This window comes from Pezoporus wallicus, unplaced genomic scaffold, assembly GCF_028554395.1.
Source record: "Pezoporus wallicus isolate ANWC-B61680 ecotype Strahan unplaced genomic scaffold, APGP_CSIRO_Pwel_v1 contig_4710, whole genome shotgun sequence".
NCBI lineage: Eukaryota > Metazoa > Chordata > Aves > Psittaciformes > Psittacidae > Pezoporus > Pezoporus wallicus.
The window spans coordinates 3,461,836-3,474,152 of NW_026640647.1; the positions used below are offsets into that span (position 1 = coordinate 3,461,836).

The 12,317-nt window shown below is 37.8% G+C and overlaps 2 protein-coding genes across 2 annotated transcripts in view; one reads left to right on the forward strand and one right to left on the reverse strand.

Annotated features, from left to right (window-relative positions):
- HECW2 (HECT, C2 and WW domain containing E3 ubiquitin protein ligase 2) overlaps window positions 1-12,317 on the reverse strand; it is a 175,645-nt gene that overhangs the window by 156,187 nt on the left and 7,141 nt on the right. The gene's annotated exons all lie outside the window — the stretch shown is intronic.
- Window positions 3,062-12,317, forward strand: part of CCDC150 (coiled-coil domain containing 150) — a 36,015-nt gene continuing 26,759 nt past the window's right edge. Inside the window, exon 1 of the mRNA XM_057419764.1 lies at window positions 3,062-3,455. Coding sequence (XP_057275747.1) covers window positions 3,062-3,455 — 394 coding nt within the window. The remainder of the gene's footprint in view (window positions 3,456-12,317) is intronic.

Below are 12,317 nucleotides of genomic sequence, written 5' to 3' on the forward strand. Positions count from 1 at the left end.
CGATGAGAAAGCACCGCTGAAATGTGCTTTGAAATGCCAGTTTCTTTGTTTAATTCACATGCAGTTATTCGCTCTGACAGTTATCAGTGTCATCAACGTGAATATGAGCCAGCCTCTATCATAGTCTGTGTCAGTTACCCTGTCCGTTAGAAAACAGTTAGGTGAAATCGGCTCCACGTTTGCTACTTTTCCTGCAATTTTACTTGCGCTTTGTCTATCATAATGGACGCAGGAATGTTTTCGTAGGAAAACGTGGTTGCAAAAAAAAAAAAAAAAAAAAATTTAAATTAATTGAAAATTTAAAATACACGCAGTAATTACCAGAGGACCAGTGACACAAAACACTGCAGAATCCCAGACCAACAAACAAAAACACAGTAATGCCAATGGCCTTAAAAATGTGCACATTGTACTTACTCTTATATAATCCAGGTCCTGGTTATTACTATGAGGCAATACCTCATGCTTTGTTTTCTTTTCTGAGTCACATGAAGGCAAAATCTTCCCACAAGCAAGGAGCACATCCGTCCTAACTATTTGGTATCCTACATCTGGTTTCTAAATTATATGTAGCTACCAATATATGGGCAACAAAATAGGTTTCTGTAGACACCATTTCTTCTGAACAAACAGTTGACAACTATATGAAATTAATGTGTATCAAAATACAAAGTAAATTTTGTATAGCTTACAGCATATGCTCAAAGCCCTGGGCTTGAAATCCTTTCTGTATTGAAGCCTACAGCACTTTTGTCCAGCTTCAGCAGGAGGGAATTTCCCATTCAGCCCTGCTGTATGATACCAGACAAACTGCTCCAGATACAAGTGTATGTGGCTGTATTCCAAAGTAGGGCAAGCTATGAAATCAACACTTTCATCTATCCAAAGCTTTAAACCCTTTTTTCAGTTCTTTTCTGGGACTTGCACAGGTTGGCACACACAATATAGTTTAAACACACCTAGTGTGTAACTGATCAGTCATCTATGTATTTTCCCTGACTCTTTACACCTAGAAGAGTGCTACTCTGACACAGGACTGCAATAAATCTGTTTGGACTTCATTAAAGGCTCAGATTTGGATGATCATATAGAGGTTAGTGGTGACTTGGGCATTGTTAGATACATACATCTCTCTCTTTGGCACTACCTTGCCTTGGCATTGACAATATAATGCCTCTTTTGCTTTGTGAAACAAGATGAAAAGAAAAAGAAGGATGTGTAATGCCAAGACTTTCATAACATTTATAATTATTTGTGCTTTGGTTTTGGTTATCCTGACATTTTTATGATGAGAAGATGAGAAACTGAGAAGATGAAAACCACTAGTTAATGAATTATTCTCAGTGGATCTGGAAGCTGCAAAAGCCCTTTGACGGTGTGACACAAGTGCAGACTAAATTAAGATTTCTCATCTGTCAATTTAAAAAACTATGTAAATGATACACTGGATTTTCATGTTTCCCTCAAAATGTGTTTTGAGAATGTTCTTGCACCCATGCTAGAAGAATCCTATTTCCACTGAGCAAAAATGTTAATTCATACGAAGCTTTAAATCCTCTCGACTTTCTCCAAGACATAAGTGGAAGCGATCACAACAACAGTATAATCGGAAGTATTTGTAGGAAATCAGCACTACTGCTTTAGAGTAATTACAAAACTGTTCATTTCTGTGCTTTTATTTCTGATATATTCACATCACATGTGAGGTTACATCCACAGTTCCTTATTAACAGCTGCGCTGTCTTTGGTATGATTTAGGATTCTGTTCTATGTTCCCCAGATGTGACTGTGGCTGTAACTGCATAGAGTTGTGTACACACTCGAAAACAAAGACATTTCACAGAGGAATTGCTATGTCTGTTTTCATGGGTGCTTCCACACCTACAGACACTAAGCTAATAAGGAACAGGCTAACTTTTCAGAGCCATGTCCTGAGGCAATGTGTATTTAACCTTCAACAGACTCCAAAATAGAGAAAACCAGACTGTTTTCCTGAAGCAAACAACTGTCTTTTCTCCTCTTTCCAATTCTGTTACTTACACACACACACCTGGTCCACCTCATCTCTCCTTTGACAAAAAGTTAATACAAGAGAAACCAGAATAACAGAGACTCATACAAAGTCAGCTTTCCCAAGTGAGTATTCCTGCTGCCTTCAGGTTCTGTAAGAGAGGTGCAGTGCACAACACACCATAGCACCTTTCCAGACTGAGAAATATTTTAAATTTAAAATAAATCTAAAATATATCTGGGGCAAAGGTATTATTGGGTAAAAATTGGAAAACTTATACAAATCTCACATGGAGATTAGGACCTAAAAATAGCTGGAGTAGTACTAGAATACTGAAACTTCCCAAGAATGTTCTTGGAAAAGGTTTCACTGGAGGAAAATCAATTTTCAGTCATCCTCATCAATTATTTAGTAAAAATCCCTGCAGAATACTACAAACGAAAAATCTTTACCATAAAAATAAATTGGTCATCCAAAATTTCTGATTAATGCCCTTAAAATTCTGTATATGATGAGAACCTGTAACACACTGACACACAGATGCACCCTCTTTAAAAAGGGATTTTCAGCTGCTTTAACTTTGGACATTGGAAACTTAACAGAAGATGTATCTGAAGGGGGGTATAGGGATGCTGGGGATGGACTATTCATTAGGGACTGTAGTGATAGGACAGGGGGTAAAGGGTTAGAACTTAAACAGGGGAAGTTCAGATTGGATATAAGGAAGAAATTCTTTACTGTTAGGGTGGTGAGGCACTGGAATGGGTTGCCCAGGGAAGCTGCGAATGCTCCGTCCCTGGTGGGGGGGTTCAAGGCCAGGTTGGACAGAGCCTTGGGTGGCATGGTTTTGTGGGAGGTGTCCCTGCCCATGGCAGGGGGGTTGGAACTAGATGATCTTAAGGTCCTTTCCAACCCTAACTATTCTATGATTCTATGCATAATTTTAATACAAGTCATTAGACATGAGTATGCAAAAGCAATATATATTTTGCCTGGCAGCATTACTTAATTCCCACACAAAGTGTGGAAGAGTGGGCTAACAAGAATGTTATGAAGCTTAGCAAGGACAAGTGTAAGGTCTTGCACTGGGGTAAACACAATCCAGGAGTGCAGAACAGGCTGGGATCTGCAGGGCTGGAGAGCAGCTCTGTGGAAAAGGGCCTCGGGGTCCTGGTGGACAGCAAGCTCAGTATGAGTGAGCAGTGTGCTGCTGTGGCAAAGAAAGCCATCAAGAAGCCGGGTTACAACAACAAGGGTATCAGCAGCAGAGATAACAAAGTCATTATCCCACTCTACATGGTTTTTGTCAGGCCACACCTGGAATGTTCAGTTTTGGATCTCACTATACAGAAAAGATGTGGAGAGTTTGGAGACGGTCGAGAGAAGGGTCACAAAGATGATCCAAGGACCAGCAAGCTATATGAGGAACAGCTGAGAGAATTGTGTTTGTTCAGCCTAAAGAGAAGGCTCAGGGGAGACCTTATAATCATGCTCCAGTATTTAAACAGTGGCTAAAAAAGGTGGAGACTCCCTTTTTACAAGGAGTCACATGGAAAAGATGAAGGGTAACAGGCATAAGTTACTCCTGGGGGGATTCCAAGTGGATACGAGAAAATTTTTCACAATGAGAAGAATGAACCATTGGAATCTCCCCAGGGAAGTGGTGGACTCCCCAACATTGGACACTTTTAAGATTCAGCTGGACAGGGTGCTGGGACATCTAGTCTAGGTCATGATTTGCCTAGAAAGGTTGGACTCGATGATCTTTGAGGTCCCTTCCAACCTGGTAGTCTATGAGTCTATGAAATACTTAAGAGACAAGTATAGAAAAAGGAAAATATTACTTTTCAGTAAAAACTAAAGAAAATAAAGCAATATTCCAGAACTTCCCATCTCCTTTCTCTTCCTTTTGGTTATCATTTACAGCAAACGAGAACCTGATGAATAATTACTGAAGGTCTAGCATTGTGTGATCAACAGTAGAGTGTGTGAAGAAAAATGCCCTTTGAGAGGGAAACTTTGCTATGTAACAGCTAGAAGCGTTAAAAGGCAAGAAATCCTGTCCTATATTGTATGAAGATTTTGTATTTTCCCAGCAAATCAATTCTCTGTAAGACAGTGGGCCAAGCTGAATACCCAAAATAAGAGTTTCTTTGCCATGATCATTAAAAAGCCCAGCATAAAAAGGATCAACTGGAAGAGCATTCACATGGGATGGAACTGTAATGTTTCACAAGACTTCTGGAGAGTTTACTGTGCAGCAGGTGAAAGTATTAACTGAAAGAATCAACCTAGGTGCCAAAATCAGCAGGACATTCTCTGGCCTGTCTTGGTGCTTTTGTGCTGCATAAAAGACTTAATGAGAGTGAAAACCATCTGCAATTCCCCAGCTGGGGATTTTTGTGATATAAAAGAGTCTGTGAGTGTCTGTGGAGTTGCCCACCCCATGGGAGGCCACATACCCCTGCAATCTGAGCAGAGAGAGGGGAGGGCACAGGGAGGGAGGGAAAGCATGCCTGGGGTTTGCTGCTCCAGCCACCTGCAGATGGTCCATAGGCCCTCAGGAGCTGTAACCATCTGGTACTACCTGGTGCCAGGGCAGGCATTTATCCAGTCAGAGAGGCCAGGGGCTTCACAGCAGCTCTCCACTCTTCTGGTGTACAGAGAAGAGACCCCTAATCTGGCAAAATCCTATGGGTATCTCCAGGTGCTTACCTGAATTGGCCTTCTGGTCTTGGACCTAGAGGAACATTCATACATAAAGCAAATAAACACATGACCAAGTTTTGATTTAGAAAATATTAAACCATTAATAAGAAGTATATTCATTACAAATATTAAAGCCATCTCCTACCAATAGCATTGTATGAAATTATGGAAATAGTTCTTGCCTACAGAAATGAAATCTGCTGCAGTTCCTAATGCTTCCAGATAGTTACTGAAATGTATATGAAGATTACTGAACTGGGGTTAAAGTCATGGTGATAAAAGCAGTTGTCAGTTTCTGTTGGTACTTGAAGAGATTTAATTTTAGAACTGTATCCTTAGGCAAGTAATATAGGATTAGATCCATACACATTGCATCCGAAGTCATACTGAAATGTCACTTGTAAAACACACTTTCACGATCTTGTTATTTGACTTGTAAACATGTCAGTCAAATCTGCAAAGAAAGCCTGCAGTACATGTAGGAATGTGTACTGAGGTAGTATGTTACAGTACTAATGGATCATACTTTTGTAAAATCAGGGAGCTTCCATAACTGAGGAAAATATACACATTGATCTTTGGAATACTCTTGCTGAAGCAAGTAAAAGGAGTCTGTGGGGAAACAGTCCGATACCATGCTGAGAAGACAACTGATACAAAGATTATGAAGGTATCAAGACATTAATGAGGCTGAAAAGAGGATGACAAACCTGTATCAGAATTTAAAGATCTGTACTGACAGTAGGGGAACAATTCCTGGTTTTTCCCAGTGAAGAGAGAGCAGAAAAGGCTCAAGCAGGTGGCACAGAACTGCCACATCACTAATATCACTAGGATTCGAATCCCAGAGTATTTATCTGGTGCCCCACTTCATGTTAGTTTACACCTTTCTAGGCAACAACAATGGTCATTTGAATTACACATTTGTCAATAATTTGACTAAAATCCTCAAATGATCTCTTTAGGAGCCTTACCACTTCCCACCACAGCAACAATTACCACATAGATGCATTTAGTAAACAAAATATACAGAAGACATTAAGTGAGTGAGCTGTACTACCAATGAATTTCCTTTAAGGATTTTGAAGAAAGCAGTAATTTCTTTGGCAACCAGGCAGCAGGTTACCCTAGTGACATTAATTCCTTCTGCATCCTACATGGGACTGAATCTGGAATTAGCAGAGGTGGAAAATGCCCCTGCAGCTCAGGCAGAAATAATATACTTCTCACTGCAAGTGGAAGCTTCTCTTCAGGAGACGTTTGTGCTTCACTGCTCTTCATCAAACAGGGTAACATGAATATACATTTCACTAACAGGCATGAGCAGCAATGGAAACTTAACTGATCATGAACTGAGAGAGAACTGTCAAACACCTGAGCCGCATTTATCCTGCACAGAATGAATAAACATTAATGCCAGAAAATAAAACCACCCTGAAAGCCTGAAGAATGAACAAAGACGCTTTTTGCCTTTAGCCTAATCCAGCTAAACCTTCTTAAAATCCCAGTTGAAATAAATACTTGATATGATTTTCATCCACAATAGCTTTCTTGCCCACTATATCCTCCTCCATTTATGAAAGGACTGTAAGTTTATATGTAAGAATCCACAGAGCCTAAAGTACATATACTGAGACTGTTATTTTGGCAAAAAATAAATTCAGAATAGTGGAATTACTAGGGCTTTACCTTCCCAAGCTCTTTTGCCAAATTTATGTAGAGAAGACATTCTTTCAGTGACAGCATAATATCCATCAATGGTAACCTTAAAGCCAGTGTTCAGTTAGTTTTCTGTGTACAAGTGTCACCATAACCACACGCATTACCATTACAAAGACAACCACAAAATCCTAACAGCCATCAATATAAACTCATATAATGTTAATCTCATATAATGTTAATTTTCATCTGGCATTTTTTCCTTGTCATCACATGGAAAGACAGCAGTTGCAAACCATTAGTTCATATCAATGACAACATACATTCCACAAAAATATAAATCTAACTTACTCTAATTTTTTAATGTAGTGTAAGCTATGTGGCCACCTTGAAATGTTGCAATCTGTCTGCTCCTAATGTATATTTATTTAACAGTAGTTCACTGGGCCGCTCTGCTGTGTGAGCCAATACTTTTGTTCATAAAACAGACATTCAAAGAACAACCACAGGAGTAGAAGGAGACCTGTAGGTGCATTTTTCTCTTAAAAATAATGTTTCTCTGCCTTATAATAGAAAAGTCTTACAAAATTCAAAATTCTTGCTCAGATTTCCAACAACTGCTGTATGTATTACAAAAAAGTTAAACAAAAAACTAGAATTGTGAGTCTTATAGATTCTGCCTGTAACGCCCAGAACACCCAGACCTGGTGGTGTGGTGGTGTAGCAACCAGTAGGACTGAGAATTGGGACCTCAGCTGAACAACATATAAAAATAAGGGCTCCAAACTAAAGACACAATGAGGCGTATTAACATGCCTCAAAGTGCTTGTGCATTCAGCATGCGCTTAAATTCAAACACAAACTTAACTGCTTAACTGAAGAGGGACAAATTTAAACATGCACTACAAGTTAAACCAAGCATCAGAAGGCAAAACCATCACATGTATCTGTGAAAAACAATCACATTCCAAATTTAGAAATGGCTCAGGAGATGAGTGTGATGACACATACAGAAGAAATGATAGTAACAAAGAACATCAGAAGACGCAACAATATTAAAAATCTTCACCCTGGCAAAGAACAACAAACAAATATTTGGGTTTACAGAGTAATAAAAATACAGTGCAGAGTGTATGAAATAAGGCACAGTAAGAACTCCAGAGTGATCAAGAGTACAGCTAACTGCTATACCTTGTAACTGTTTGCCTGTTACCTTTAGAGGAGTGGTGGTATATACTGCTGAATCTGAAGTAATTCTTGTTTATGTAATCTGTGTACCAGAGACTAAACCTGAATCCCTGCAGGTGGTTTGAAAGCCTAGAGCCAAGAAAAACAGGAGTTCCTGAGATAAGCATTCAAAACTCGAAGATAATGGCTAGAATAAGAGCAGTCCTAAGTACAGCTGCACAAACTCCCTAAAAAACTGAAGCACAGAGAAATCTCTGCAACTATTTATGGTTTTAAATATTCTGATACGCAGATGACACACTGCAAGGCCACCTGCAGTGCAGTTTGAATAGATTAAACTCTTATCCTGGCATATTTGGATCAGGAATATTTGTCAGGTTTCAGCTAAGCTCACATCACTGTATTAGGCAATCATTTAATTCCTGTGCAAGATTGGGCTGGTGTGTAATTTCAGAGCAGAAATCCAAACTACTACATGGCAATTATTCCAGGAGCACCAAAACCACATACAAGTGTCTCTCTCACTGACAAATGTGGGTTTGTTTTTATAGCAGCATTACTAAGTTGAGATAAGCAGCACACTGTTCTACATCTATGGCCTTGCCTACTTTGCTTTATACAACACCTAAAATGTCATCTCTCTTTATTCTACAGTAGAATTCACAGGTTATATCATTCTCGACTCATCAACAGCCCTCTGTTGCTTTTGGTTGATAGGTGCAAGCCTTTGTTTTGTGTTTTATAAGGTAATTTTATACTTCACTTACAGTCCATTTGTCCAAACTTTGGTACTTTGCTTCAGGGATTAGAAAGTGGGTCCTTATTACAAACAAACTGTGTATTATGAAACTTGGATTTACACATCAACATGCTGCACATGAAAAAATTTATCTCACCCTAAGGACTCTTGTTGAGGGGACAAAGATGCCAGATATATACTTGATAAAAGACACTGGAGACTTTTGATCATGTCAGTTAGGCTATGTAAGTGATCTGGTGAGTATTTGACCACATTACTGCAAGGTGAGTATTCTGCAAGGTGAATATTTGTACGTGGATTTTACCAGTGAATAGAAAAAGGACTCCAAGTTCTTATAAGTCTGTTCTAATCAGATTTGAATAGCCCATTTAATTCAAAGCTAATGCATCTTATTAAGCATGAGTGGAATTTATTTCCTAGTGAAAACCTGAATGCAGCAGGAAAAATCGAGAATAAATGTTACTTAGTTTGGCCCTGATGGCTAATTCATGGTACTCTAGTACACTATCATCAAAGGTGTCTGAATAACTTCAGTAAAATGCTATAATACGTTACTGCAGAAAACATCATCTCCACATAATATTCCTTTTAATAATGAATGCTATTTACGCATGAAGATACCACTTCTACATGAAGTTATAACATTAGTTCTACAAGGCCAGCTATGACATTCAGAGAAAACAAATATTCCAGATAATGTAACTATTTAAAAATCATCATTACAACTTGTTATATTTTGGAGAATATTATTAATGTATTATTTGTGAAACCTCTTAATTTGCCTCAAATTACACATCATTTGGAGCAGCTTTCTGAAACTTGTATTTATTGAAGGTATAAGGTCTATTTTTTGTCTGAGAAGCACTAGATTGACACATGAACAGAAAGTGGCAGGGAAAGAAACATGGGTTCTCCCACAGCAAGCACACTAATGCAGGGCTTAAAAATGAAGAAGCAGCAGCACATTTTTGCTTAGACCTTTGAACTGTACCATATGGTTGATGGTCAATTAGGCAAAGATTTATCAGTCCCTGACTGGAATGTGTCCAGGACTTGCTATTTCCTCAGATCTTTGAACCAGAGGATTAGAACTGAACATTTTCTAACCCATTTTTCTAACCCCCATTCACTTACCCACTAAAAGCATGGGATTTATTGCTGAGTTAGCAAACTGAATGGGTTCACCATGCAATCCAAGTGGCACAAAATCTGGTACGAGAGGCAGGTGATCCCATGACTGGGAAGAGACAGCACAGAAGAAAGGAAGGAGACAACTTCTGTTTAGAAGCACAACACTGTTGTTTCTAATCTAAACATCAACTATTTTCTACTCCCTGGACACCTTGCTTCTGCTTTTAGCTGTATGCTTTGTAAATTCATTTATATCACACTGAAGTGCAACATTAAGTTCATGAACCAGTCCATGACTTTAAGTCTGAAAGTGCTAAGAATGGAATAAAATATAAGAACTTCAGAATAAATCCAGTAGGAATTTCATCCAAGAGAGTATTGGAGAGGATATCAGGATCTGTAACATAAAATGTTGCAACTGCGTGGGAAAAGATGTAACTTTTTCATTCGAGATTGCATATTTCATTTATTTGATAATGGACCAAGCCACAGATACAATATTAGATTGAAGTAGGACATGATTTTTTTCCCCATCAAATTATTTAAGGCAATAGAAATTTAACAAAAAAGTTGTTTATAGTGAAAATCCTAAACCAAAATTTGGCAATAATGAAGTGAGTCAAACATAAAGCTTTTATGTTACATTGTAAAAGCTTAACTTCAAATTCCATGGAAGACTATGGTTATAGACAGATGGCAGGGGGTTTCTTTGCTTGTTTATTAGAAGTATACTTGAGTGCATCTATTCAGTTCGCTGAAAAAAAATGAAAACATAATTTGCAGTATTGTAATCCACGAGGCTTAATTCCTTTGCAGTCACCATTGCAATGTAGCAACAGATTCCACTATAACTATTGCTACAAAGAGATTAAACTTCCCCTGATGATTTCATATACTGAGGGGAAGAAATGTAATTGAAGGGTTAAACTGGTTTCATTTGAAGATTTTTGTTTATTTGTTTTTCCTTTTCATAAGCGTCACCTCATCATTGCAATTCATATTTTCATAAATGTTGAAATATTCTTCTAATATAATAAAACTATAAAACTTTTATATAGTCCCATTTTTCCATGTCACGCATTTGTTGAAACCCCATGGAACAGTAGATAACTTCTAACATAGCAAGTGTAATGTGGGAATAAGAATGCTACTTAAAACCAACTTCAACTGTAAATTTACTACCAGCACTATATAAAAAAGTATATTTACAGCATTTAGGGTTTTACATAGTCTACTGAATAATACTGGCGCACTGCAAATCATGGCTATTCTATTTCTATGACGTTTCCAAATGTGCTCCATTAAACCCTGATGAGGGAAAATGCTCTTTCTTGATTTGACAGATTAATGCAAACTTTATTACCCTAACAGAGGGGCTTGGCAAAAACTTGACTGCTGCTCTGGCATTAAGTGGTTTTATCATTACTATTTACACATATAGTTCAATAAAGAAGCTTCAGTCACTTTGCAAAACATAGTCTTTCTACACTGATAAGACACTGCAGGAGTTGGCTAGGATTCTTAGCTAGGTGTATAGCAAAGGACAAATGAAAATATTAAATGGTTTAGCTGGAGTCATTCACAAAACAGCACCTAAGCTGGATCCCAAAAATTCTGGTATCAGATTCTCAACTAGCAAACATTGGTATAAAATATCTGGTATTATATAAGCACCTGACCACCAAGATCTGGTTTTCTGTTCTACAGCACAAAGGTACATCCTTTCTACAGTCTATTTGCACTGTGTATGTTCAGAGCTTTCCTATTTTTTTTTTCCGATATATTGGAAAGGATGGGAAGGAATAGAGAGAGGTCATTTAGTACACTGCTTCCAAACCTTTTTTAAAATCCAAGGACCAGATAGTACTTGGGGAAAAAAAGTCTATGGAAAATGTTGCATTCTTTTATTTGGTGGAAAGGCATGTGATAAATATTTAGCATTTAGGCAAAAAAAGTTGTACTAAATTAAAATGTTACCATACGTATCATTTTCATCTAAAATATTAATTAGAAAAATTATAATAATATGGCCTAATTTCTGCCTTTACCTGTCGAAAGTCAACAACACATAGCTGCTAACACACAAAAATGTATTTGTATGAATCTGTAGTTTACTTTTTGTAAATACAATTCTTTACACAAGAAGGCCATCATCTCTTGTTTAGGATACAGCCAGGGTCTGTTGACCATGGATTTACTTATATAGGTGTAGCCCATCCTTCTGCCCTAAGGAAAAATTAATTATGACTGAACCATTTCTGAGATACTTTTTGCAGGACACCTGAGCAAATGATCAGAACACTGTCTTCAACCACAAATTCTATTAAGAATAGTGATTACCTTGAAAATGCACAGTGAGATTATAACTTATTTTACCCTTCATGTACATAGTAATGGATTCTGATTACAAAATATAATGGACAAAAACTCTGTCTTTGTAAATTCAGCTATTAAGTGCTACAGACTTCAGTAAAAGCCACCATTTCAGCCCTATTTTGCACAATTCAGTAAATTTGAGCATACAGGTAAGAAACTGTGCTCATTGCATTCTGCAGCCTATCAGTTACTGAAAAATATTCCTACTCTGTAATATTTTTCAAATTGTCTGACTCTGCTCTGTTGGATACAATTGTGCATTCTTTCCACAATCACATGAACCTCTGTAAGTGGCAGAAAAGTCACTTACAAAGTCTCCTAAGTACTCTAGAGCTAGAGTACTTGTCTGTGGCTTTTAAAAAATTCAGGAGCAAAACATCAAACCCTGTGGTGTGAGCAGCTGCCAAAGGTCAGTGTTAGCAGAAGAATTTTATTCATTCATCAGTATTCTTGTGGAACAGTATGTCATCTGCAGTTTGACGT